This window comes from Amblyomma americanum, chromosome 2 (assembly GCF_052857255.1).
Source record: "Amblyomma americanum isolate KBUSLIRL-KWMA chromosome 2, ASM5285725v1, whole genome shotgun sequence".
NCBI lineage: Eukaryota > Metazoa > Arthropoda > Arachnida > Ixodida > Ixodidae > Amblyomma > Amblyomma americanum.
In genome coordinates, this window is record NC_135498.1 from 97,317,708 (window position 1) to 97,344,928 (window position 27,221).

Genomic DNA, 27,221 nt, shown 5'->3' on the forward strand with positions numbered 1-27,221 from the left:
ATTAAAATCACAATAGATTGAAGCGCGTGCTTTTTGCCAGGTATGCAATTTCTTTACTCATGAGGGCTATTAAAGGAGTGCTCACGCATTTCTCTCCTGTTTTATCGATACAGAAAGCCTCAAATATTTCTCTATCAATCTGCTTGTCGAAGCGCCTCAAAAAGGAACTCGAATGAGGTTATTGATTTTCTTTCGACACACGAGGGCATCGCAGATATGCATTATGGGTTTTCTAGTGACGTGGAGGAACTCTTCTACTCCATACCTCAGGCAGGGCTCTGTATCGCTGTTAGGGAGAGCATCGAGTCCCATGGTACAGTCACCTTCCAGAATTCTTCTGGTATGTCAGTTGAAAACTTCTTGGAACTGCTGAGTTTTTATCTTTCCTCTACTTTTGTTCATTTTAACGTTGACTCCTACGTACAGAAGCAAGGTATATGCATTGGTTCGTGCATTGATCCTGTTTTAAGTGACCTGTTTTTAGCCTGTGTCGACAAAAAGATATTTTCACGCACTGAAAATACCTTTGTTGCAAAAATATTTAGATATGTGGACGATTATCTTGTTCTGATGAAAGGAGTGGCGCCTGAGGAAAGAGATTGCATCGTGGAGGGCGTTTTTAACGTTTGTAAAGATTGTGCGAAGGAACTGAGATAAACTCATGAGGTTCCGATTGAAGGTTGCTTGCAGTACATTGATTTAAACTTTAGCTTTAATGATCATTCGGTAGGTTGGATATATTGTCCTCGATCAAAAAAGCCAATCATAAGCTATAATTCGGCCCATTAAAAAATTGTTAAGAGAGGGATAGCTTTGAACTTCTTGAGAGCCGCCCTTCACAGATCACGCGAACACAAGGTGAACTTCAGTGTTCAACAACAGGCTCTCCGTCTGAGCAGTGCTGGCTCCCCAGACAGCACCCTCACGTCCGTCGCCGAGAGCCTTGTCAAAGAGGTAAGGCATGGACGTAAGTCAGCACACCTCAGCAGTGAGGTTCCCAGGGACGCCCTGTGTGTGTGCCTTACATGCATGGCCTGTCCCTTCGCCTCAAAAAGGTGGCGAGAAAGTGTGGCGTACGGGTTGTTTTCTCGGCGCCGTTCAAAATGTCCAGGATGTGCGGCATGGTGAACACCACCAAGGAATCCAGAGCCTGTGGAACCAAGCACGCCACGCGGTTTGTTAACTGCATAATTGGAGGGGTCTACCTTATACCACTGCCTTGTGTCTTGTGCTACATAGGCCAGGCGGGCCAGTGCCTGAATGAAAGATTGCGGAGGCATAGAACAACTGTCGCCGCGCTGATGGGAGGTGGCCATTTGGCGGCGCATTGCCGCAAATGCAAAACGACGAAAGATGGCGAAATAGAGGAGGAAGAGTGCACCGCTCTTTTTCGCAGCACTCGCGTGCTGAGGCGGTTCGACAAGCAGATTGATAGGAAAATATTTGAGGCTTTCTGTATCAATAAAGCAGGAGAGAAATGCGTGACCTCCCCTTCAATAGCCCTCACGAGTAAAGAAATTGCATACCTCGCAAAAAGGACGCTCTTCAATCTATTGTGAATTTAATTTTCTTTTCTTTTTTTTGTACTCTATATTTCGGCGATAACCAGCGATCGTGTTAATCAAATTTGCCTTGTATATCGAGAATGCGCAGATGCGCATAGTGATTTCTTCTCCTACGTGTGCAATAAACGGCAGTTGAAGTCTAGCGTCTGTCCTATGTGTTTCTGCTGTTTGTCCTTTGTATTTTGACGCTAGTAATATGTCGCAGTCTGTGGATCAAATGCACCAACTATCCCAACTTAATTCTTTAGTACGTATCATCAGGCCACGAAATCGACCGGGGTAGGGCACTTGTGCTGGCAACAGAAAAAAATCTGTTCCGTCGCATTCACCTCGAATCACTACGCATTCAATTCTTGTATTCACACCCTCATCCGCAACGCTAGCAATCTAAGCCCTTTATACTTACGCAGCTTGCGCCCTCTTTTCAAGCATATTTCTTCCTGAGCCACTGCCTAATTCATGCCATTGTGAAAAAGTCTCCCATACAGGAGCCGCAACGTCGTTCTGAGTTTCTTATTATGTTTTTGTTTCCATTTTGGTTGGCGTCTTTTTTTAAGTTTTTAAAATTTTATTAAGACTGCCTTCGGGTGATCCGTGGATATATAGATTGTTATAGTGAAATACTACATTATATGAAAAAAAAGTGTTCATAAATGGCTTCCCGCCCATAAATTCAATGTCACCTTACAATTTTTCTCTCTTCTCTGTTCAGTTTTATATTTATATTTTTCCCTGCTTTTCTTGCCATCACTTCTCAGCAAGGCTTCACTTCGAATTCCTTTACAACACCGCCCCCCCCCCCCTTTTTAATGCTTTCTCTATTTTCTATTTTTCTTTTATTATATTTTTCTGGTATTTTGTTCCGCCGAGCTGACTAACCATTATATGAGTGCGTTGCCAGTCATACCATGCCACATGTCGCAGCTGGACACAGCCTTCAAAGCGCATGCCCGCTATCTCACCACGCTCCACACCCCCCGTATTCCTTACTGCTGAGCTGGCATTTTCTTTTCACAGTTTTGCAGGTCAACCGGCTAACAAACTGTAGCAGCCATCATGCCTGAACAAGATTCACCCGCCCCATAATAACGCCATTCCCACTCAACACCCTCCTGCCCCTTACCGAGCCTTCCTCCTCAGAGAGATGAAGCTGTTTATACCCCGCCAATGATGAACACATTCGCCAGACGAAGACGAGTCTACTTGTCGGAACCTTGGAAAGCACCCTGAGGCTTTCCTCCCTTGCTCACTTTGTGATTATCAAGAAGCATGTGACCAACCTCTCTCTGCCATGTATTTGTGCGTGACACAACTTCTGATTCTGCTCGCGCAAGCCAGATGTGAGCAGAATATGCTTTACAAAACGAATGCTACATTAGGAGGCTTTTTCACTGCTCCTTGTAAAAAAATGGTCGTCTACCTTATATATATATTATTGAGGCTCTGGCAGCGTGATTCAGCTTACATGTTCCGAAACATTTAAAAATAGGCTTTTTGAATTAGAATAGCGCCTTTTCGGCATAGCATTGTCAGCGGTGTTGCGCATCAGAATAAATCTAAGACTAACTGATAAAGTGGTTAACTCGTACTGGACAGTTAGCTTTTAAACTATTGCTCCCAGTCTCGTTATTTATAATAACCGTATCAGTTTTAAGAATTTCGAAAACGCAGTTTCCTTTGGCGCTGTGGCCCAAGACCTACTGCCTACATCGCGCCAAAAAACATGCGCCTTCTAAAAACTTACATGCAGAGCAGCCCCTATTAGTGCACATAACTCGTTGAAAAGAGCTACAGCTTGTTTGCCGCAGCGCCGAGGGTAAACTGTTTTAGAAATCCTAAAAAGTGATATGGGTGTTTTAGGGTGGGTTAATGCTCTAATATGAGAAATCGGTCATTCTCGAATGTATATTTATGCATCCCTGGGAGTCCTCATACCATTCTTGGCGCAGTGGTTCAGCGGTTAAGCGATGCGCCACTGTCCCGCGTTGGGAGTTGCTGCCACAGTTTGGATCTGTGCGAATCAGGCACCTCCCGAGAAACCGTTCGAGACGAACCTTTAGTTTCACTGCCACCTGCACTCTACTCAGTTTGCTCGCAATCCGGTGGGCAGGTTTTAATCACACCACAAGATCACGATGCCTAGGTGGCCGACCTAACTTCCTGCTCCGGGAATTCCCAGGAGGGGGAGGGGGTCTTTATTTCTCAGTCTTCTTCAAGGCGCCATATTCCATCTGCGGCCTCCGGCCGCTCCATCTGCCAGGCTTCAAACCGTCGCCGACGCCAGACAATTTCTTCCGGCATAGGGGTACTAAAGCTCCCGCGTTAATAGTTCCTAAACTGCCTCACCAGTGGTCATAAATCACAGACTTGAACGGTGCTGTAGCGCGGTGCTACTCGAAAGAAGAGTTACCAAGAGAAATAATGCCATTCAGTGAGTGCAAGTGTTGATCCTTTGTTGGGGTTTCTCATAAGAGATACAAAGGGGCGCAAACCGGAAGCGCAGTTATTCTACGCGACTGCTCTGTATTATCAGAAATCAATGCTTCATGGAACAGTATGGGCAGGACCAACTGCCTGAACTGAGTGAGTGTGAAAAGTTCCACTGGTCTCTCTGCGTTAGTAAATAGCATTCCCCTGGTTGACTAGGATGGAGCCATTCCATACCGCATTAGTTCTCTGCGGCGTCTAACACCACCACCACCTTTAAACCGCGCACAATGCATTGTACATTCATATGTAATCGTTTGATTTATTGAAGCTCAGTACATTTGAATATTATTTTATGAAGACACTTATCCTTTTAAATGAACACTCGCCAATGTCATAAAGGAAAAAAATAACCGTAATTCTCTTACGGTTATTTTTTTTCCTTTATGACTTGGGCGAGTATTCGTTTAAAAGGATATGCTGAATTTCCCTCGCCAGACTGGTTTCCGTCGAACCCTCAACTATGAAGACACTTGTTCCCAATTAGCGTTCACTGGAGGAAAAACATAAGACTAGAAGAGTTAATACACAACTTTCTTACACTCCTTGGAGTTTCGGAGAATTTTTAATTTAATATTGAGAAAGTGGCGACAGCTAAGTAGGTTGTTTTGTGCCTATATGACTCGGCTGTTGAAAGTGGTGGTATGTAGATGCTAGAGTAAGAAGTTTTAATGCTTTAGAGGTTCAGGAACGCGAAGAACGGCTGCTTAGCTATCCTTGCCGTATATAAAGGTATAAATACAAACAATATGACTCAACTGAAATTCTCTTACTGTATACCGTTAGAAAAACTAGCATGAAATTATTGTGACTACCAAGCCAATTTCGCTGGAAACCCTTTATCATCATCTCTCTGAGCTCCAAGCATGTTCAAAGCAATGGGGTACAATTGAGGCCGTAGGAAGGCCCCCTGCACCCCTCAAGAAGATCTCAATGCCGTTGCCAATACATCACACAGTCATTCTAAAATTTGGAAATGGTTTTCGCTCTCACCTATTATCATGGGAGTGACGAGTGAGAGCGGGATCATGACAACGCCGACGGCACCGAAGCAAGCCGACGTCCGCTCGACGCCCAAGTACTCGGCGACTAGAATGTACTTGATGCACACGGCGTATCCTTGGGCAATGCCTTGCACCAGAGCAAGAGCGACAACGGCGGGAAAGCTTGACACGTGAGGCATCGCCGTCATGCAGCCAAAAAGGCTAAAAAAACTGATTGAGTAGAGTGGCTCGCGGCAGTAGGGTATGACGTCGGCCAAGAGTGGTATAACAAGGCGTCCCGCAAGCTCTCCAAAAGATGCGATTGCCGTTAGCTGCTTCGCCTTGTCAAGCGCCACGCCCTTGTCAACACCGTAGTCCACGATGGTAGAAAGAAACTGAATGGCCACGTAGTCACCTGCGACAGCGGCAATTACAAGTACATAGAAGGCTGGCATGCGGAAAAGGCCAAGAGCATGGATGAATGATGCCTTTTTGTTGTCTTCGATCTTCTGCCTTTCTGAGTGGTTCGACTGTGGTAATGTCCTGCGCAAAGATATGAATTTAGGCACAGAAATTAAAAATTCTGTGCGACATTCCCAATTGTGGGTTTGTCATATAAGCCTAGTGAGTGGTCCTACGCTTCCAAAAAGGCGGTATTTGATGTGATCACTTTGCAAACATGTAGCAACAACACTACTTGCAAAAGTGTGTGACGTTAAGTAAAGTCTGGACAGTAAGAAGCACCTAAGTGCCTCTTGGTTCATTTTTACGTAGCGCTACTTATTATGACATGTTTAAAACAGGTTTCTCCTCACGAAGCTTGATATATTACGTATTTTTAAAAAGTTTATTTCCATCGATTCTTTTATCCTGAAAGGTTCTTTTCATTTGGGTATCTTTCAAATTATACAAGCGTGTCTAACAGCTACAATTAATCTATGCGAAATTGTTAGTTTTTTGGGGATAAGAGGCTACAAAACAAGGACCACCCAGAGGTGCAGGTTGAATATCTACGAGGCTCTATTCGAAAAACAAGGTCGTGAGGCTAACAGCCAGCGCATGTGCGTCAGTTGTCCTTAGACCACAGCCGCGTTGGGGTATTTGTATACTTCGTTATATAGGACGCGAAAGCGTCTACTCTAGTGGTTTGCACCGATATTAAGGCGTTGAGCCGCTCTGTAGGCTGTGACTACTTTCCTTAGTTTACAAACCGTCCGCCGCTGAGCTGTTTATAGATGGCTCACAGACAGGCGAGGAGCAGCTGTTAACCGTGTGGGGTCGCCAAAACTCGACGGTATGCTTAAACTCCACCTTACGGATACGAAGCGATAGCATAATGGCTAACTAGATCGCCCTGTTGTCCTCTTTGCGTATCATTTCTCCAAACCACTGCCTATGTGCCCAGGCATGCGGAAGTTTTCCTTCAACATAGGAAGCCAGCACAGTATAAGTAAGAGGTCGCATCTAGTATGTAGCGTGTCTTTTAGTGCGAATACATTATGTGGCTCACCGGCAACGAAACCCGCTGTCGGGATTGATCAGCAGTAGTAACCCCAAAACTAAAAGAAAAACAAAATTCCACCCCAAGGTGCTAGGAATTGAACGCAGGACTTTCACATTGCGAAGCGAGCATGCAACCCATAGGCCTGAAAACAAGGTACCCTGCTGGCGAACAACGGTTTACCTAATGTACGCTAATAAGTATGTTTGCCATCAGTTAGGAAGTGAAAAATAAATGTGGGATGTAAATTAAAAAGCAAACAATGCTTTAGCATTCAAATCTCGTAAGAAGTATTAAGTGGTCATCGTAATTTTTGCCTTCGTAGCCTTCGGATGCGCCTCTGCGCCAGACGGCTATAACTTCAATTTCCTGCCCCATCATTGGTTTCCCTCTTGATTGATCCACGCCTGTGCTTTATAGTAATTCGGGCACAAGGACTCGTAGCTGAGCGAACCCATTGAGATCTGCATCCGGAAGAGTAAATGCTTGAATATTGCAGAGGCAAATTAAAATCGAGAAGCTAAGCAATCCTCCATACAATTCTCGTGAGGTGAGTACAGGCTTTTGGTAGAGCGGGACATGCTACGCAGTGCAAGTCACCTGCCCTCTTTGGCAATGCCAGCTATATAGTTCCATGAAGTTAGAGTGGCCGATGGCCAATTTGAACTGTCGACAGCGCTATGAGAGCATTGCTGAAGCCATTGTTACGATTCTGAACAGTTAAATGTAGTGATGGCGTACTGTGGCATGCGAGTGGTGGTGAATTGGAGAGGACAATTATGTAGGCGTTCTTTAGAATGATTTGAAGTATTCTATTCGAATCCTAATCAAAACTCGGACATTTACTTTCTAATTGAAACATTTTTCCCTGACGCGCCACTATTTTTTAAATATTGCAAAATAATATAGATTGCGTCTAAGAGTCTCAGCAGATGAAGCCCTGAAGGGGGTGCGGAGTTAGGCTAGACGAGATCGCGTGATTATGTTTACGCATGCACAGTTCACTCGTCTCACTCATACGATGCAATGGGCTTATGCATCAAACGGCGGCATGATTCTACGCATGCTATTACCTCCGTAATATCATGTGTAGCGGATCACTTTCTACACTAGTGAGGCCCATGTAGAAAAATATCTAAGGGCCAGATCATTCAATTATCGCCCCACCGCGCCCTGCTAAAACTTTAGCCACCAACAATCTGTATATTTAAGTCAAATCAGAAAAGCTCACTAATATATAATGCCGGCCTTTTAGAAAGAAATGGCACCAAAGACATCAATTCGCTCCATCCGCTTGAAATAGAAATTTTTATGATTCTCTGTGGACACAGTTAGCATTCAGCGCATCAGTTGCGCAATATTGGTGCATAACTATTATAACGCCGACCCACGATACCTTCTGTGCTTGAAGAATTAGCTGATTCTAGAAAATGAGAAATTTTCTCATTTCTATGTACATAAAGAGAAGCTGAGTAAATTTACAGCCCCGAAAGAATTTTTTCTTCGTTGTTTCAGTGAAAAACTGCGGAAGCACCAAAATACCATAGTAGTGAGAATTTGTCAACTGCTTGAGCATTGTGACTCCCAAGAATTTTTTTTTATCAGATGCGCAGTCTGTTTAATTTCACAGTAGTTTCCCGCCACCCGCTTTCCGGGTCTGTTTCTTATGTTCCGTGCAGTGGGTAGCGAAATGATGCCTGTCATACTCAATTTCGCATTGCGCCTTCCCTGACCCTTTTAAGACTGAAGAAAACGTACTTTACTTACCCACGGCTTGAAATCTTGCCATTGATTGTAGTAACACGAGAGCTGGACGTGGTAGAGGCTCTTTGCACCGAATACGTGTTGGGTCGCTTCTTCCAGACTCTGATGGAGGGAGGGTTCTTGACCAGCATTACTGCTGGTATCGTCTGCATAACCAGGCCACCGAGAATCAGAAACGCTCCATTGAGGGCGTAAGAATCCACGAGCCGAGTCACCACAGATGGAGCAATGACGCCAGCAAGTCCCCAAGAGCTGAACTTCAGCGATGTGGCAACACCCTGGTACTTATTGAAGTAAGGAAGCGTGTATACCGTAGACGATATCGTGAAGAGCCCGTATCCGAAACCTGTCAGGGGAAAAACTGCTTAAAATGCTGTACATCACGATGTGACCATTTAAGCATACTACTATGTACCTGCTACTTAATGCACAGTGGAATAAATTACAGCAACTGCCCAAACATGCAGGACAGAGTCAAGACGAGAATCGGAGGAATAAAGGAATAAAGTTGTAGAACAACATACAACTAATAAGCTTATGGAAGTAAATAAAGATGTTTTTCTTCACTCACCATACATGACGCCTAAAGCCACCGTCATCAGCAGCATATTTTTGGCAAAGGCAGCTGCAACTACCGCCGCAGCAGTGAGTACGGTGCTTAAGAGGACGATTCGGTAGTTGTTGAGGAAGCGTTGAAGCAGAAAGGCGAGAATTCCTGCAAGATATTATGACCTATGTAATGAGGTTGTTCCAAATAGGCTTTTTGGTGCGCATATTATTATTTTTTTCTTGTGATGTGACTGGGCTGAAGCTTAGCAGGGGTTTACCTCAAGACATGTGCTTGATGGAAAGAAAATGCGATATGCAGAAGGATATTGAGCGTACAAGGTTCTCGCTATCAACAGATAAAAATTATTTGATGCACACAATACATGAAAAATGGTAAATGTTTATGCTATCTGCATCTAATAAAATTTGCATAGTTGCTGTTGTTGACCTCAGTGAAAATAGCTCACAGCCACGTGGGGGGATGGCCCAATGTTTGGTGAAGCATAAAAAAGGCACGGGGCGAAAAAAGTGCAATTGTGAAATTAATGAAACTAAAAAAAATAACAGATGAAAAATGAAAACAGAGCATTAAGTTCAAGGAATCGAAAGAATACGTATTTTTAGAACCTTCCAAGTGAAATACTCTTGTCTTGAGGGTATCCGCTTAACGCGAATCTTTTGGCGCTCGCACCAAACGAGAGAAAAACGCGGAGGGACAGATAGTCCTAACCTGGAAAGAGGAATTTACAGATGATTCTTTTTGTCAAGTGTGAACCATCGGAAAGAGATGAAAAAACGTTCTATTGATTCAACTTTCCCAGATGTGCCACAAAAGTTTGTTGGAGCCAAGCCGTTTCTGCATAAATTCAAAATTTTGTGGGGACTACATAGCGTCATTGACACCTCACACAGACTTTATTTACATGACCGGACACTCCAAAGTTATGTAAGTGCTGAAAATCTGCGATTTTTAGCAACGGATCATGGAAGCTGACTTAGATGTGCTGGAACCTCTGGAAAAGAGAAATGTCGATTAGAGTGAAGTGTGGGTCTGGATATATTACATTGACACGGATATCCGTCCTTGCCAATAAATCAGCCAACTCGTTAAAATAGACACCAGCATGATAAAATGTCCAACAGTAAGGACCTCTCTCACTGTGCGTGGGACAAAATGCCAAACGGAACGATTCAGGAGCGCCGTTCCTGAAGTTTCGAGAGAGACTAAAACTGAAAGAAAATCTGCGAGGATGACAACCTGTGATGTATACCTCAGAATTTTCAGAAGAGCCAGTAACACTAACCAGTAGCCAATATCCAGAAACTATGCAAATAATGCAAAAGTGTAAGTAGGTATACGGACGTAATAGCTCTATGTCAGATTCTGCGAATATACTGTAATCGCCGCGTTCTCGCATCTCCTGGATGCATAAATGGAAAGAAGAGAATATTTAGGAAAGTTTTTTTTTTTGGTAATAAGTGAGAACACCTTAGCGGATATATGCTGGAATATGCTTCTCATTCCAGGAAAATATGGTCCTAGTAGAAGACAGGGTACGCCTGTGTATTGCCATCTCGTAGCATGAAGCTAAGATTGACTTCTGCTGGGCTGACAGATTCTGCGCGAACTTGACTTGCGGAAGCTAATACCGTGACAAATAACTAGAGAAACGAGGTGTGGCTGGGCGACGAAAGGAGAAATATTGACCTTGGGGGCCGGGTCAAAGGACCCGAGGAAAGTACACACTGTGAGAAGTTGGAAGTGAGAATTAAGATGGGTGATACGGGCTTCTAGGTAAACCAGCGCGTTTGAAGATAATTTTGGGAGCTTAGGCAGAGCTGTAGGGTGCACCTTTACAGTAGGGCTAACGAGTTAAACTTGCAGTTTGTAGTAGCAGAGAACAGTTTGTAGTAGCAGTTTGTAGAAGCAGTTTGTAGAACCAGAGAACAACCAAATTTGAGTATTGACCTCACATATGCCTTATAGAGAAACAGTAACGCGTCGCGGTGCATGCCGAATTTGACCACTTTGTCTTGTGGCGCTACAACAAAATTCAACTCTACGAACTCACTCAAACCACTCCAATTTTACAGTTCCATGTGAACAACATATAAAATTCGTGGTTTAATACCTCTCATTGCCTGGTTTATTACCTCTCATTTCCTATATCCGCACTTTCGTTCTCTCAGCTCATCAAAAAAAAAATCGGCGATGTCCTGGCAAACTATCAAGTCAGTGAGACGAGCAAACAACACATTTATTGTGCACGTACCGCTAAAAACTTGTTTCGTGCGCGAGATTCTTGTACCGTCAACTAGTGATTGAGTGAGTGAAAAACATCGTTCGTTCTTGACAGTATTTGACGCTGAAACGAGTGCACGGCACGATGATTGCAGAATACAAAGCGCGGGGACCTTTTACAGTTCGCCGTCTCAGTGGTAAACAGATCGTACAATAAACACGCGACAGTAAGAATCACGCTTGTGCTTTCTTCTCCTTCATTTTTCTTGCCATTTCGAATATATGTCCCAATTGCAACACTTTTGTACCATTTATTTTTCGGCGGATAGGACTTGGTTCCGCAAAGCCAGACAAGGTGCAGAATAATTTTTTTTTATCAGATTAGCACAAGAAGTAAACATTCTTAAGAAAAAATAATAAAGACTTGGTGGCGTCTTTCATGTCTGCACCTAGCACCAACAAAAATGATTCATTATTTTTACACACACTGCTAAGTCTATTGCTGGCCGCGAGGTCAGCGTAGCATTTTGATGCCTTATATAGCACGAGCTGTGAGTACCTTGTATTCCAAGATGACGGCGTAAAGCGTCGACACAAGGGAAATACAGACGACGAATGAATGTGCGCCGAGTGAAAATAAGTGAAGTGGCTAGTGCGCAAGCGAGCTTGACCACGGTCGGATTACGAAGAACGGCATCCGTCACCGCGTCAAGACCTAGCATGGCGTTATGTGCAGCGAGAGGGGCAAAGCACTGTGGGTAGCGTGCCGCTGCAGTGCGAGTCGCAGCGCGCGATGGTCCGAAGGAAGCTGTTTCGTTTTCCTGCGCATCATTCGCTGCCGCTCTGGAAATCAACCGCTGGAGTAATAAAACTCCGTAGGAGAGTTCCCACGCTGTAACGTTAGCTTTAGTAGCAGCTCGAGATCGAAAGTCAATACGAAGACGTAATCACGGTGTAAGAAGAATATGCGCGTACATTATTTCCTCTCTTTTCTAGCAATTATTGTTAGGTTTGTGGGGCCACACTCGCCCAAAATTAACCGCGAATACCCCATCTTAGTGAATTCTACTCTTAATCATTTCTTGATCCACCGAGCAAATATTTTTGCTTTATGTTTTGATGCAATTTTAGGTTTAGGGCGTTAGGCTGAGGTCGCTGTAAAGCGTGCACCTAACGTGGAGCATCGATGTACATTGATTCCGCTTTGCATGGGTATCCGCCATTAACAAGCGTTTAACATACTGCAGCTCGAAGGTTTAAAGCACACCCCAACTCTACGAAACTACGTACTTCACGCTGCAAAGCTCACGTGACATGTACAACTCATATATGGTTAGCCAGCCTAGAAAGTGAGTGTTCCAATCGCCACACACTGCGTTCCTTTCATAACTTATTTTCCGTTAAATGCTCTCTTCCTTACCAATATAGTTTTATACATATATGGAGGTGGTTTCCTGATGAAGATAAAGTGCAGAGAGAGGATTTTTGTTTTTAATTAATTTGTTGAAGTGCACCCACAATGCAGTGCTCTGGCCATCTTCAGCATTATGATGCGGATTCAGAACCAAATTGAAAAACAAATGAACAAGCATACTTCATGGTAAGATTATTTAAGACGTTAACCGTAGACCAAAATCTCTTCGTGACCAATGTAAGCAGAAAAGAGATACGAAACTTCGGGAATGTTGCGCTCTATGAAATGAGTAAAGCTTTGCAACGGCTCCGGACACGCAGGGAAAGAGAAGACGACACACGTTATTAAAACTCTACTTCTATCTCTCTCGTCGTCTTGAATGATGTCCTGGCACTCTTTTTTACAGTATACCAATACGCTCACCAGTGAACCATTTTATGACTCGATCTTTCTGAAAAAATCACAACTTGTGAACCATTGACTGATAGTGCTGCCATGGTGTAGGAGTTTTCGTAGCAAGGCAACTGGGCCGACTGCGCGGCTCAGAAAGATCGGTACGACTATGTTTAGTGATAACCAGAACCAGGGAAGTGCGTGCTGGTAGCTAGAATATCGTGCTTTAACAAGCCACTTTATAACCGAGGGAAAGGGCGAACGAGGACTGTGTGTCCGACGCGGTGTGGACACGTGATTTGCTAGCGATTTGTAATGACACAAGCGCCACCCAGTCTCTCCTGACATGTTTCTCTGAATAGGTGGGTGATATGGTTCCATAGAAGGGGGAGGGGTAGCATGTTAACAGGAAGATTGAGTAAGACTGCTGGATGTGCTTTAGTCCATCTTAGATTGGGCAAGCTTTGTTAAACTTCTTCCCGTGAACAAACCTACGACTTCAACTGAGAAAAAGGAATGGAAGGCAGGGGCAGAAGAAGACGCACACGGTGTCCATCGGTATCGAGCTGCCACAATTTCTTAGCCCTGAACACTAGAGTCATACAGTCATGGTTAACTGATATCTGTGTAGCGTAGATAAACAACTGAAGGAGAGTCTTGAGAGCGCAGTGTTTTAATTCAGCCGTGTATAGAAGAGTTCATGGCAGTGATGATGCTAAAACTGACTTCCCGAAAGTAAGAACCCTCTCTCTTATCTTTGTGAACCTTCTGTTACAGGTGCTGCAAGGGCTCCACTATAGGGTTCATAAACAAACAGTATGGACGAATGTCTTGAGATAAAGAGAACACAACTCCGAAAATAGCAGTACCGCTGAATCATTCTGGCGCGATCGCGTACTCGACCTAGCAGCGTATAGCGATAACGGTTACCGTACTAGAATAATGGAGTAATAACATAACTGAATACTGAAAATCAAAGCGAGCTGGCATGCGATATTAAACAAGCATAGAAAGATGCAACCAATGTGTGTAGGAACTGCACAAGAATACTGATCTGGACAAGGTAGAGAGGATGCATGTTTGTAAAAATACCAGCGCGATAGAAGATCGGGACACAAGCAAGGGAGCAGCGCTTGTCCGTGTTGCCTTACTTCCATCCTGTTCTTCTTTCGCGCTGGTTTTTAGAGTCATGTATTGTGCGAAGGCCATTCGAAGTTCCTGACGTCTTCCATTCGCCATCAAAAGGGAAGGACTTCGACCATAAACAATCCTTCCTCTCGAACCTTCCTCTGCTTGTTTTGAGAGGGCACTGCGAGGCGCAAGGCGCGGGCAATGCGCTCTGAGTGGTCACAAGACTGCGCCACTCAGAGGGATGTACTTTTCCTACGACTGAGACTGGGGAGCGCTACAATCAAGACAAGGGGACAACACCACATAAGAACACCACGCGACACGAGCGCAATATGTTCTTATGTGGTTTTGTCCTCTTGTCTTGATTGTAGCGCTCCCGGGGCTACAAAGCTTTACTGTTCCTCCGTCTGCCATTTGGCACAGGCTCCCCTCCTTTCGGGTACGCTCGGCTCCACGCACACTTTATGGTTATACGAAGAGGGCGAGTACAAAGACACTTTACACGAGAATTTCCGAATTAACAGACAGCGCTGTAAATACACCTAGGATAAAACAAGGCTTTTGTTATGGGGATGGGTTTGATTTGCGAGATCAGCGGAAAAATGAGTGAAAGCAGGGAACGGCCAGCGTCAGGCTAACCACAGTTGGTTGATTGGCCTCAAATAAAGATGGCACATACCCACGACGAGGGAGTGGCCAACGCACAGGCGGTGAATTTCTGAAAACAGGAGCGTTTTAAAGGGTAAAAGGAGTAGTAATAGTATATAGGGTGACAGATTGGACGATGCAAAGACAGGGGGATCGAAGGCGGGACAATGGCTTTCTGTGCGCAATCATATACAATGCCTGTAATGTTTCAATTTCGCACTGACTGAGAGCGGAAAGAGAGAAAAAACCTCAGAATAGGAGTCGCTGCGTTTCTTCAAACAAATTTTGCACAGCAGAGCGCACAGTCCTGTCTCTTCGTTCAAGCACTTAAGCGCCATTGCCCGGGTCGCCGCGCTTCAGCTGCGTTTTCTTCTACCCTGCGCGCAGCGCCGCGCGACGCAGCGCAATCGGTGTAAAACTTGTCCCCGGGCAGACGAAGCTCATCCTCGATTGAGTCAAGAAAACCTAGGCTTGCATTGTTTCAATCGAGCCACTGAGCGAGCTGCGTCTTCCGTGAGCAGCGATTCGTCGAGACAACCTTTGCGCTGACATAGGTGACGTCACTCAGCCAACGGATGATGACAAAGCGTCCGGCGTATTGGCGCAATAACTTCTGATGCTTGCCTCGGCGTCGCAAATGAGTCCAAAGCGAAACGAGGTCTCCCGGGTATTAGGTGACAGAAACATAAGTTGTATGGTGTTGATACGAGATGGTGCGCACTATAGCAAGATGATGGGCTTCCTCAGCGAGGCACAGATGTTGAGAGACGGAAGGGTCATCGTGTGCGGGGAATAGAAGAACGGCGTCCAGGAAAGTTTGCGGTAAGCGTGCGTATAAAAGGAAGAAAGTGGAATATCAGGTTACTTCCTGATTAGCGGTGTTACAGGCGTACGTCCAAAACTGCAGGACGGCGTACCAGTCGTTAGGTCGGACGCTACATACATCGACATCATGATGATGACTATCTTTTTGACGCGCCCTGTAAGGCCGTTTGTATGTGGATGGTAGGGAGTTGAATGACGGTATTCTGAGCCACAGAGCCAGAGCATTTCTTTTACAACGCCGTAGAAAACTGTCGACCGCAGTCATTGATGATCACTCGGAGCACGCCGTGGCGAAGAATATTTCGGTCAAGCAAGAAGTGGGATACATCGGCTGCCTTGGCGGAGAGAAGCGCAGCCGTTTCCACATTTCTGGTCAAATAGGCAACAGTCACGATAAGGCAACAGCGGCGGCCAGTCGACTTTGCAAAAAGACCAATCACAACAACGCCACATTTCTCAGAAGGCGATTCAGGTACATTGGCCGGTTTAAGAGGACCAGACGGTGGCGTGGTGCATCGCTTTAGCAGTTGGCAGGGGGTACAACTTACGACGTAGCGTTATGTTGTCGTGTACGTCCTGGACCAATAAAAACGTTGTCGGACATTAGAGAGAGTGCGGGCAAAGCCAAGATGCCCTGAGGTGATGTCATCATGCATGACATGTAGGACGGTGCCGCGGAGAGAAGCCGGCACGGCAAGCAGCAAACGAGCACCATCAGCTTGAAGAGCAGACCAACCCTATAATAAAGGGTGTTTTATGTTGCGACTTTCGGGCCTTATCAAACAACGGAGTCAGATTGGGATCTTGGCATTCTTCATGCTGGGACGTTACGTGGTCTGGCAATGTCTCGGTCACAGGTGCATGGCAGTCGTGTATGTCGTCTTCACCTGCTGCTGTGCAAAGAGGATATCAAGACAGTCAGCGTCAGCGTTGCGGCGACCGCTCTTATAGGACGTAGGAAAGTTGAGGTTGAGGTTGAGGTGTTGAATGCTACAGGCGGAGTTAGCCTTGCTTTATCTGCCGGCAATCGCTCCAACGCAGCGTCCCTTCGATATTAACAATGCCGCATCTACCCCGCTAAGCGCACAGTCTCTTATAATAGCACACATTCTCTCCCGCAGTCACCATCTATGCACACAATGAATCCACACAGTTCACATCACAGTCCACTCCAGAAGTCACCATCTATGCACATATTCAGTGACAGTAGAACACAGGCCATTGTAGTGCCACACTCCATACACACATTCACTCACAGTATAAAGTAGTCCACTCCGGAAGACACCATCTACGCACACATTCAATCACAGTAGGCCATAGTCCGTTCCTGCTGTCACCATTTAAAAACAAGATCCGTGTTCTGCAGAAATGTTAAAAGAAGGCGTGCAGCCTCCCTTCTGCATGTCTGGTTTCCACTCTCGTAGACAATGTCCTGCATTGTGCTGTGACGAGTTCCCGTCTTCTTGAAGGAAGCGAACATCAGATGCCTCTCCGCGTAGTACTCTGGGCAGTACATAATATGATGTTCGATATCCGCGCACACACCACATAAAGAGCAGAGCGGAGACGATGCTATGCCGGTCTTATGCATCCATGGAGGAGTGCGAGCAGAGGCCGTGCGAATTCGATGTAGAAGAGTCGCCTGAGATCTTTTCAGTCCCTTGGTCACACATGGCTTGTGGGACGCACACCACAGGGTACTGAAGTGATCGAGCACCGTTTTCCTGCAGAGACTTTTCCCATCTTGAGGTACTTCTTTTGATGGAATCCTTGAGAGAGCTTTATGAGCGAGACTGTCTGCCACCTCATTATCGTTGACTCCCATGTGAGAGGGCACCCACTGGAAATGTAGAGTAAAGCCTCTGCTGTGCAGATTCTGCACCAAGCGCAGAGAGCTTAGAGACAAGGCGTCAGTAGGAAATCCGCACTCTAACCTCTGAAGGGCAGATTTTGAATCAGTTAGGATGACAACAGGTTGAGCCAGACAAGACCCTAACTTCCGTAAAGCCGCCTCAATAGCAACACTCTCAGCCGTTGTGGAGGATACGACAGCAGTACAGCGTACGGACCACTTACAGTCAAAAGAAGGAATGTAAAAAGCCACTGTGCTAGCTTGTTTGACCTTGTCCACAGAACCATCCGTGAAAATTTGAAGATGGCAGGCATACACTGTTTCCAAGTATTCCAGTACAAGTGAACGCGTTGCTGCCAAAGGAGAGCTGCGCTTTGCGCTCATATGGGGAATTGTGACCTTACAGTCGAGGGTCGGAAAAGACCAGGGGGGTTTCAACCGTTTCTTTTGCCTTCGGACGTTAATGCCTAAAGAACTAAGAGTATTAAGTGCCAAGTAAGCCTTCGACTCATATCTCTTGCAGAGCCGCTAGAGAAAGGATCGCCCAGCTACCGTCTCTCCTAAGCAGTCCAGATGCAATAATAGTCTCTGAGAAGCGATAAGGCTAAGAGGGAACTCCAATGGCTCTTCTTAGGACATTTCTGTGGACAACTTCGATACGCTCAAGTTGTGATGCCGAAGGGGAAATTAAAGGTAATTGATACATTATCCGGCTGGCCACCAGCGCTTCATGAAGTTTGACCATTGAAGAAGGATGGTTTCCCCATTGCTCACGTGCAATTCTACGGATCACATTGAGACGAGAAGATATAGATTAAACAATCGCGTCTACAGGTTTTCGCCACTGTAGACGGGAGTCAATAATGACGCCCAGGAAACGCGCGTGGTTGAATTGACGGATGCAAGAGTGAGCGAGGTCTATCTTCAACCGCGCTTAACGTCTTCCTAAACCTGGAAACAGAATAAAGTCGGATTTGTCCACTGACCGAGACAACCTCACACCTTGAAGGTAAGCTTGTGGCGAAAGTATAGCCTGTCGAGCTATCAGGGCTAATCGCTTGTGTTGGTAGCCAGTAGTCCAAATACAGATGTCGTCAGCATAAAGTGACATACGCACTTGCCTGCAACTTTTTTTCAACGAATCGGGTAGGCCAGCCATTACGGCGTTAAAGAGCGTGGGGGAAAGAACACTTCTTTAAGGCACACCTCGTGATAGAACCCTTTCGGTGCTTAACGTACTCCCTAACCGTACACGAACCGCGCGATCACTTATAAACTTGTAAATGAATCTTAACATATGGCCCTGTATGCCCATGCCTTGCAAACTGTTTAGAATGGAGAACTGAAGCACGATGTCGTACGCTTCCTCAACATCAAGATAAAATGGTGATGATGATGATGATTATGAATTTTTATGGCGCAAGGGCAACTATGGCCAAAGAGCGCCATGTCACAAGGTATTTTTCTTTTTCTCAAGGTGGAGTCAAAGACCCATTTCCCAAGCATTTCACCCTAAATAAGCCGAGCACCAGACCAGGGGAAAGCTTGTACCCATTGTATCACCGGTGGGTACCCGGCGGCACTGGGGATCGAACCCCGCACCTCCCGCATACGAGGCGGATGTTCAACCACTTGGCCACCGCTGCGGTTCAAGATAAAATGGGTAAGGTTGAAAGGCCGAAAGCTCTCTGGTGTTCAATGTTAATGATCAAGTCTAAGACGCTATCTTGGGCATTAAGACCTCGGCGGAATCCTGTCATATATGATGGCAGTGCCTTGCTGTCCTCAAGCCACCATGATAAGCGTTCATTTACCAGCATCTCCATCAACTTAGCTACACAGGAGGTTAATGACAAAGGGCGATACGAGGCAAGGTCTGTCATGTCTTTGCCAGGCTTCAGTACTGGAACTACATGTGCCACCTTCCATAACGGAGGAACATCGCCAGTCTCCCAAACTCCATTGATGAAGTTGAGGAGCTCCTTCCTGAGTTGCAAAGGCAGATTATTCAGCATTTGATTGGTGATGCCGTCGGGACCTGGTGAACACCGGCGCCGCAGGCCACTGAGCGCAGTCTGAAGCTCACGAAGCGTGAACGGGACGTTCATGATAGACTTGGAGGAAGCAGGTGGTGTATATATATCTATTCCAGAATCAGCGCGTACGAGTTAGTCTGCAAATTCCTCTCCCAAGCACGCAATAGGTTTTTCCTTGCGTATTGCAAGAGCTTCAAAAGGCTTCGAAGGGCGAGATTCTCAGCAAGGCTGCCAATAACTCGCTATATTCTCGTTATCGGTGAGAACACAGTCAAACTAGCACAGAATGAGGCCCATTGCGACCTGTACAGCTTGTTCGTGTGCCGTCTAATAGCAGAATTCCACGTATTGAAGATTGTCTTCAGTTGCCTGTCGTCCTTCTTGCGCACGAGTTGGCGCTCCGCTCTTCTTATCCCTGCGCAAAGGTTCCTGAGTTTTAAACCCGGGCCGGAAATTGATCAGGTAACTTGACCGCCGTAGTTGCTGCTAGCTTACTAGAAATCATTTTGTCAACAACATCACCAGAAACACGTTCTAGGTGCTTTCTGTACTTGTCCCAGTTGACCACACTGCTAATTATAGGACCATGCATACGAAAGTCGGCAGCAAACACAAAAATCGAATAGTGATCACTTCCCATCCGGTCAGGCGCTGTTGACCAACTCACGCGGATGTCAGGTGAATGCACTGTCAGGTCTATAGCTGTCGCTGAGGCTGGAGGCCGGAAAAAAGTGGGGCTTCCGTCATTGGCAACACACGGGTCCAAACTGTCAATAACCTCTACAAGTTTGCGTCCACGGGAATCCGTGTTCCTGTCACCCCAAACGGCACGATGGGCATTGAAATCACCGCAGATGATTCTAGGTGCTGGGAAGCGGTCGCAGAGCTGCTGTAGAAACAAATCTAATGCTCTTCCGTGGAGACACGTACACGGATGCAATAGAAAGGGTTCGAGAGCCGAGCTGTATTCTCACAGCCGCTACCTCAATGTCATCCGTACAAAGATCGGCAACGCTTAAAGAAACATGTGGAATTTCTCTTCTTATGTAAAGCGCAGCACTTCCTGCAGAAAATTACTTTATGCTGCAGTTTTTATGGGCGACATATCCAGTCAAACATCTCCCGCTTGGCAGGCCAGCTTCTGACAGGGACAATACTGGAACACAAGTCTCTTTCAAGAATAGTTTTAGTTCAGCTAACCGGCTTAAAATCCCAGCGCAGTTCCACTGCAATATAAACGGCACTTTTCGGTGCATATGAGATCCACGAGGTTTAGCCCCATCCATTTTAGTTCGCAAGAAAGTTTGCTGCGAAGGTGGAAATTAGGGACTCAAAAGAAAGCACCAGATGTAGGAAGTTCTTCAGGTTACCAGGCGCCATCGCTGAAACATGTGAACGCAGGGCCCCAAACAAAACATTAAGAAGGTAAGACATACATTGATTTTTGAGCTCCTTATTTTGCGCAACGCACTCACTTACTACATCGATAAAAGATGCCGACGGGGACACACTCTTGGCAGCAGTAGATGGTTTTTTTGTCACTTGTGCATATGAGGGTCCCCCTTGCCGTGGAGTCTGGCTGTGATCCGGCCGCTCAGGAACATAGACACTTTTTACTGGAGGTCGAACAGTCTCTGTCTCACTGTCTCACTGTCTCAAGGAGTCGGGACCTCCAGTCAAGCTGTTACCACAGCTTTTAGTCCCGGCTCCTCCTTTGTAAGAAAGGAAAATAAACTTGAACTTGAACTTGACTCGCGCGCACTGTGCTTTGGCCTCTTGCTGGACTCAGGTCTCTTAGGGAAATTGTTGGGCAACGCAACAACATCAGACTCCAATACTGGGAACTCGTCTAATCCTGGAACAGGCGTCTCAGTCGGTGGGGTTTTTGGACCAGCAATAAAGGACATCCGACGGTGCAGAGCGCTCACTCGGAAGGGACAGCCTTCTAAACTCTCTGGATGATCGCCACCGCAATTGGCACTTGCAAAATCTGCACTGCAGGTTTTAAAGTCGTGGTCGCCTCCGCACCGCTTACAGCGTCGATCCTCCGTGCAAACTTTGGCCACGTGCCCAAACCGTTGGCATCTAAAACACCGTGGAGGAGCTTCAGTGAAATCTGCAACTGCGTGTTTTGTGAATCCCAGATCAATTTTTTCGGGGCGCTCTGAGTTGGAAGCGAATGTCAACACGATAGAGTTGGTAGGTTTCGCAGCCCACTCTTTTCCTGGAGACTCCACACGACGCACAAGTCGTTTCACGTGCAGCACACCTTGTGGTTTCAGATAATCAAGTAGGTCGCGTTCTGAATACCACTTTGGTACACCCTTAATAACAGAGGTGTTCTTCATGTAGGAATGGGGCAACCGCACATTAACTTTGATGCCAAAAATCTGAGAGCTCTGCAGGAGCTTTTCAACCTGCTCTTCCGTCGAGACATCCAGCTGAAGAGCCCCGTGCATGGTCAACCGACTTCGAATCGGAGCTGATCCGAGCAGTGATTGAATGGCCGCGATAAGTAAGATGGGATTCTTCTCTCTTAAATCAACCCCCTTTTCTGTGGGCTCAACTACTACCGGGATCCCTACCGTTCGTTGCTTGCGATGACTCAATAACTTGAAGCCCTCGTTGTCCACGTCAGCCATATCGGCCACTGACTCGTCACTGTCCACGATCGTTGACTCAGCCCCACTAAGCGAGGAGGTCTCGCTGGACGGGTGGTCGAGTCCATGTTCTGGTCGCTCCACAGCCTGGGAAGCCATGGCCGCCTCTTCCGAGCCAGCCTCCTTTGAATGGCGTGGTCCCTTTAGGCTTGCCGGCGCCGGAGCAGCCGTACCCTTTCCGTAGGGACAGTCCCGCTTTGAAGATGCTGCCGTCCTGGAACAGAGCTGAGGCGACAGGCGAACGAACAACGTTTTCGTCTTCCTCTTCCTTCCCGTAGAAAAGTCGCATTCTAGGACACGTAATGGCCAACGAGCAATTCGGCCAGAAGAACCACGCAGCCCAACAAGTCAACAGGAGGAATGATGGCCGGTGATTAACCGTGAAGAAGACGGCGAGACATTCCAATTTTGTCATCGTGTAATTACATTCCGCTTGCGTAATCGATAACAGGCTGGGCGTCGTTCTGAAGCTGGACGAGCACGGCACTGATGCCCACACCGCTGGCCGAAAAAGCTTCTTAAATGCTTTATATTTGAGGTTCTGGAAAGTCGCGCACTGCAGCGATATTTTGTGGGTCGGGCTGAATAGCGTCGTCTTTCACTAGGAGTCCCAGCTTCAGGGTCTGTCGCTCACCGAAGTAACACTTCTTAGAGTTTAAAATTAAATAGGCCTGTTGAATGCAGTCCAACACAAGGCAAAGCCGCTCATTATGCTCACGAAATCTCTACCCATAAATGATTGCATCACCCATATATGATATGCATGGCTTCCAATTTAAGCCGCTCAGGATGGTGTCCATAAATCGTTCGAACGTCAGTGAGTCAAGTCAGTCAAAGTCAGTAAGTCAAAGGGTCTCAAGGGCTGTTTTTTCTCTGTCGACGTATGCGTTGGAATCTGCCAAATGCTAGACCGCGGGTCGACAGATGAGAAATAGGAAGAGGATTGAAGACATGTCTGTGGCATGATCTATACGCGGAAGTGGGTAAGCCTCCACCTTTGTAAGAGCATTTAAGTGACGATTAATGTAAACAAAATCTTGGCGAGCTGTCCTTCCTCACCACGATGACGGAGGCAGCCCAAGGACTGAAGGACTTCTGTATAACCCATTTCTTCATGTATGACCTGTTAGTTCATTGATTACAGGCCCCTCAACCGAGGACAACCAATAAAGCTTGTTTCTGATTGGAGTCGAGTCACCAGTGTGGGTTTGGTGTGAGAAAACTAAAGCTGGCGGCACAGAAAAATTAGATTTTTGGACAAAATCGAGCACAGAAATGCGCAATATGCAAGAACGTCACCTACGTCGCGCTGGTCAGACGAGGAGAGAGCTTTGTTTATCATTTGGTCATAGTTTATGCTGTAGTGAAGATCCATGCTCGGGCGCGGAAGAGGAAACACATGCCACACAGCAGAGACCCACAGGGCGCAAAATGTTCTTCCCAACACTGCCAAAGCTAGCACTTCGGTTCCAAGCAACCGGTACTGTTGGTCAAAGCGATTTTTGAAGCAAAGACGCATTACGGAGGCTGCGCTATCGGTGTCCACTAAAGCGAAAGCATCTACACGATTTACAGCAACATGGACCTTCTTCAAGGCCACACCAGGCAGAGGACCTCACCTCTATCGGCCGCTGCTGCTAGTTTCCCGGCGGTGATGAAGGCGAGCTGCGGCGCAGTGACGGGGCCGGCCTCCGTGCGGGGATGGTGGTGTGAAGCTGCGGTCAGAAGCGTGATATATCTTCCGAAAGACACCAGAGTGAAGTAGTTGTTGACGAGGTTGATTCCATGTAGAGTTGTCCCGGAACCGCGGATAAGATCGGGTCCAAGAGCGTGCGGACTGCTCGCCGGCGCTGACAAAGCCAGGCGATGTGTCCGCGAGGGCCGCAGTTCATGAAGAAGGTAGGTGCCGGGGGAGCGTACGGTAGTCTATAGACGGAAGGAACTGCACGGTTTGCATCTGCGTGTGGTGAAAACCGAGTGCTCAGTGGCTCAGAGTAGGATCATCCCTGCAAAGGTAGCGCGGATGTTCTACCTGGCAGGCCCACGAGGCTGGCTGTTCAGCATGCGATAGCCAGACAGCGCATTCGTATAGTAGACCAGAGGTGCGCCGATGCCTTGCAGCTCTTCACTGAAATCTCAGTGGAGCGGTGTGGCAAGATAGTCATTAGCAGCATAGTCTACACTGGCGACTGTTGTGACGTTGGAAAGGCGTGCAAATCTTGGGGAAATTCACCGCATTTTTAACGCCTCAAACCTGCGGCAATGCTGAATAACAATCGAAACACCTTCGGAAATCCGTTTAAAAAAATACCAACCTTGCCTCCCTTGTACACGTGCCAGTTCACGATGCGGCAGAGCGTCAGGACTTCCTTGATGTCAGACTTGAACGTTTCTTCAGGCAACTGTGCTCGTTAAGAAAAAGTCTGTTCGGTCTCGCGTTTCTTAGATGTGGAGGCTCCAACGCACTTACTGATCTCGTCCACGAACTTGTCCCGCTTTGGCAGTGTGTCTTCGTGGTTCTCGAACCACTGTAGTTCTGTGCCGACCAAAAAGAAAGGCCACGTTGGCGAGCCGCATGGCTGAGTCGCCGCGATTATACTCTCTAAAACGTTTGTATTGTGTCAGCTAATCTTTAATATCCTAGTCGATTAGGCCAGAAAACGTTTTGGGCTCATGCTGGTGCGGCTAAGAACTGACTGGTGGCTGATGTTCGTGGCTTTGTTTGCTAGCTTTTCAAGTCGTGCATGAAGAGTGCCATCCGTCGTGGCTTAGGATGGTTGTTCGGTGAGGTGGGAGCTCCGGCAAGCGTCTGCTCCGTCAAGGTTCTGCGATGCCCACGACTACTGAGCACGCTCCACCAAGTTGTTAAGAGGATGGGTTTACTTGCAAGACGAGCGGAAAAAAGGGTGAAAGGAGGGGACGGCCAGCGCCAGGGTAACCACAGCCAGAGTCATTCTTCTTCTTCTTCTTCACCCCAGGTATATGGCACATACCCACACGGGGGGTTTGGCCAAGGTGTAGTAGAATAAACAAAGAAGTTTCCATGGAAGATGACGACAAAATTGTAGCACCAATCGTGCATTTTGAAAAATCAATGAATAAAAACAACAGAACAATATTGAAAGTTAAATAACAGACAGCATTTTGGTGAAAAAAGAAGAGCTCGTAGAACTTTAAAAGAATTAGCACATCAACCTACCAGTTGCAATTATGTAATCGTGGAGAAACCTACAAATAGAACCCAATGCAAATCCCTTGGCGTTCGAACCAACCGATAATAATACTGGCAAAGATAAAGGAAGCCCTAACCTGGAGAGAGGGACCTCCAGGTAAATCTTTCTCTGAAGTGAGAACTGTGGACAGTAGAGGAGAAAATGGTCAACAGATTCAACTTCCCCGCATGCGTCACATAGGTTTGTCGCTGTCAACCTACACCCGCATAGATGCAAATTCAAACTGGAAATCCTGCACTACAAACGCGTCATTGATACCTCACACTGCCTGTATTTACACGAACGGACTTTCCAATTACATGCTAACTGCCGATATTCAGTGATATTTAGTAAGGGATCACGTAACCTAGCTGATATGCGTTAGAACCGCTGAAACCTGGAAATCGCCAAGAGACTGAAATTCGGGACAGGATGTGTCACTGACCCGTAAAGAGCCGACATTGCTAAGTAATCAGCCACCTTATTTTAATGAACACCTGCATGGCCAGGAACCCAGACAAAATGGACCTCCTTTAAAATGCATGGGGCAAAAAATCGCAGGAAACGGCTCAGAGAATCTTTCTGTGCTGTTTCAAGGAATACTAAAACTGACAATCAGCGAGAGTAATAACCTGAGACACATAACATGGAATTTTGCTCAGGGCCAATCCAAGAGCCAAAAATTCTGGAAAGAAAGCCAGAGTCCTCACTCTTAAACGTCGCTCTCTTCAACCCTGCGCGCAGCGCAGCGCCACACCACGTAGCGTAATCGGCATAACAACATTAAATCTGAGCGGCACAACTTTGAAAGAGCTATCCCTGGCCTGTGCGTAAATGCGATACCTGAAAGTGTTTATATCGTGTTAATCGCCAAGGAAGCCCATCACCTCAGCACAACTGTCTTTTACACAGTATAAAACAACTGCATCTTGAACGGCACCAGTTATGACCCTAGTACATCCGATAAAATTCAGCGGCTATGTCAACAACTGATTTCTTTGTTTAAGAGTTAAATACATAATAGCCCTTTTTGCCTCCCTCGCCACACTGAATTGTCTTCGCCGGTTTATTTTTGGAGTGTCAGGAACTGCTATCAGCCTTAGTTGAGTACAGACACATGTAAGGTTTTTTTTTTGTACCGAGATCAGGCCCCTTATTGAAATTTTATGCCAGTTTTATAAAAAAAATTTTTCGTGTGAGTCGAAATGAAGGAAGACACGGAAAATTTTATGTCAATTAAGACATGTGTACAGTGGTGAGGCTTCTAAGGCTTTGCAAAATATTTGTTGCTGAGCACTAGATTCAAGACCAGTCAAATTTAAAATGTTCAAGAGGTTTATAATAGATTTTGAAATAAATAGGAACTGTCTTTAGAGTAGGGTGTATGCAGAAAAATGCATGTAAGAAGCGCCGAAAAATCGATGGTCATGGCGACTTTAAATTTTACAGTACTTCTGAGGCCTTACCTGACAAGTGGGCTACCGTGGAAGCAGTGCTTTGAGGCCAAGAAGCCTCTTCTCTGGTCACGCCGAATTTGTCCATGAACAGCACAAGGAAGAGGCCGAAAGATGACTGAGGTATGTAGAGCAAGAATGCTGCTGCCGCCATTGCCACCGGCACGCTCCATAACCGGTCCAGGGAGTCTGAGCCATGGTCTTTGCGGGCGGCAGTCGATGTGGCAGATTCAGCTGTGGTTGGCATGGTGCTAACTCTGAATTGTGTCTGCGTGTAGAACGCCAACATGGTAAAAAGAAAAAAAAGAACATTAGAAACGAGGGCTGTGGTGAATTTAGTGGTGACAAGACTCCCAATATCACAATTTACGTTTACTCTCAGGATCATTAGTTGCGCTCGTTTAACGCATCCATGAAGAAAGGCAACTATCAATGAAACGAACAAAAATGGAATGATTTCTTTCTTTTGAATTAGTGGTCGTCATATATAGCTGATGAGAAGTGA

The 27,221-nt window shown here is 46.3% G+C and overlaps 1 protein-coding gene across 1 annotated transcript in view; it reads right to left on the reverse strand.

Annotated features, from left to right (window-relative positions):
- Nucleotides 1-26,981, reverse strand: part of LOC144121653 (monocarboxylate transporter 12-like) — a 33,769-nt gene extending 6,788 nt beyond the window's left edge. The window contains exons 1-4 of the mRNA XM_077654978.1: nt 26,729-26,981; nt 8,872-9,015; nt 8,304-8,646; nt 5,046-5,578 (exon numbers count right to left, since the gene is read on the reverse strand). Of these exons, the coding sequence (XP_077511104.1) occupies nt 5,046-5,578; nt 8,304-8,646; nt 8,872-9,015; nt 26,729-26,963 (1,255 nt within the window). The 5' untranslated portion in view covers nt 26,964-26,981. The remainder of the gene's footprint in view (nt 1-5,045; nt 5,579-8,303; nt 8,647-8,871; nt 9,016-26,728) is intronic.
- Between the last annotated feature and the right edge of the window lie 240 nt (nt 26,982-27,221).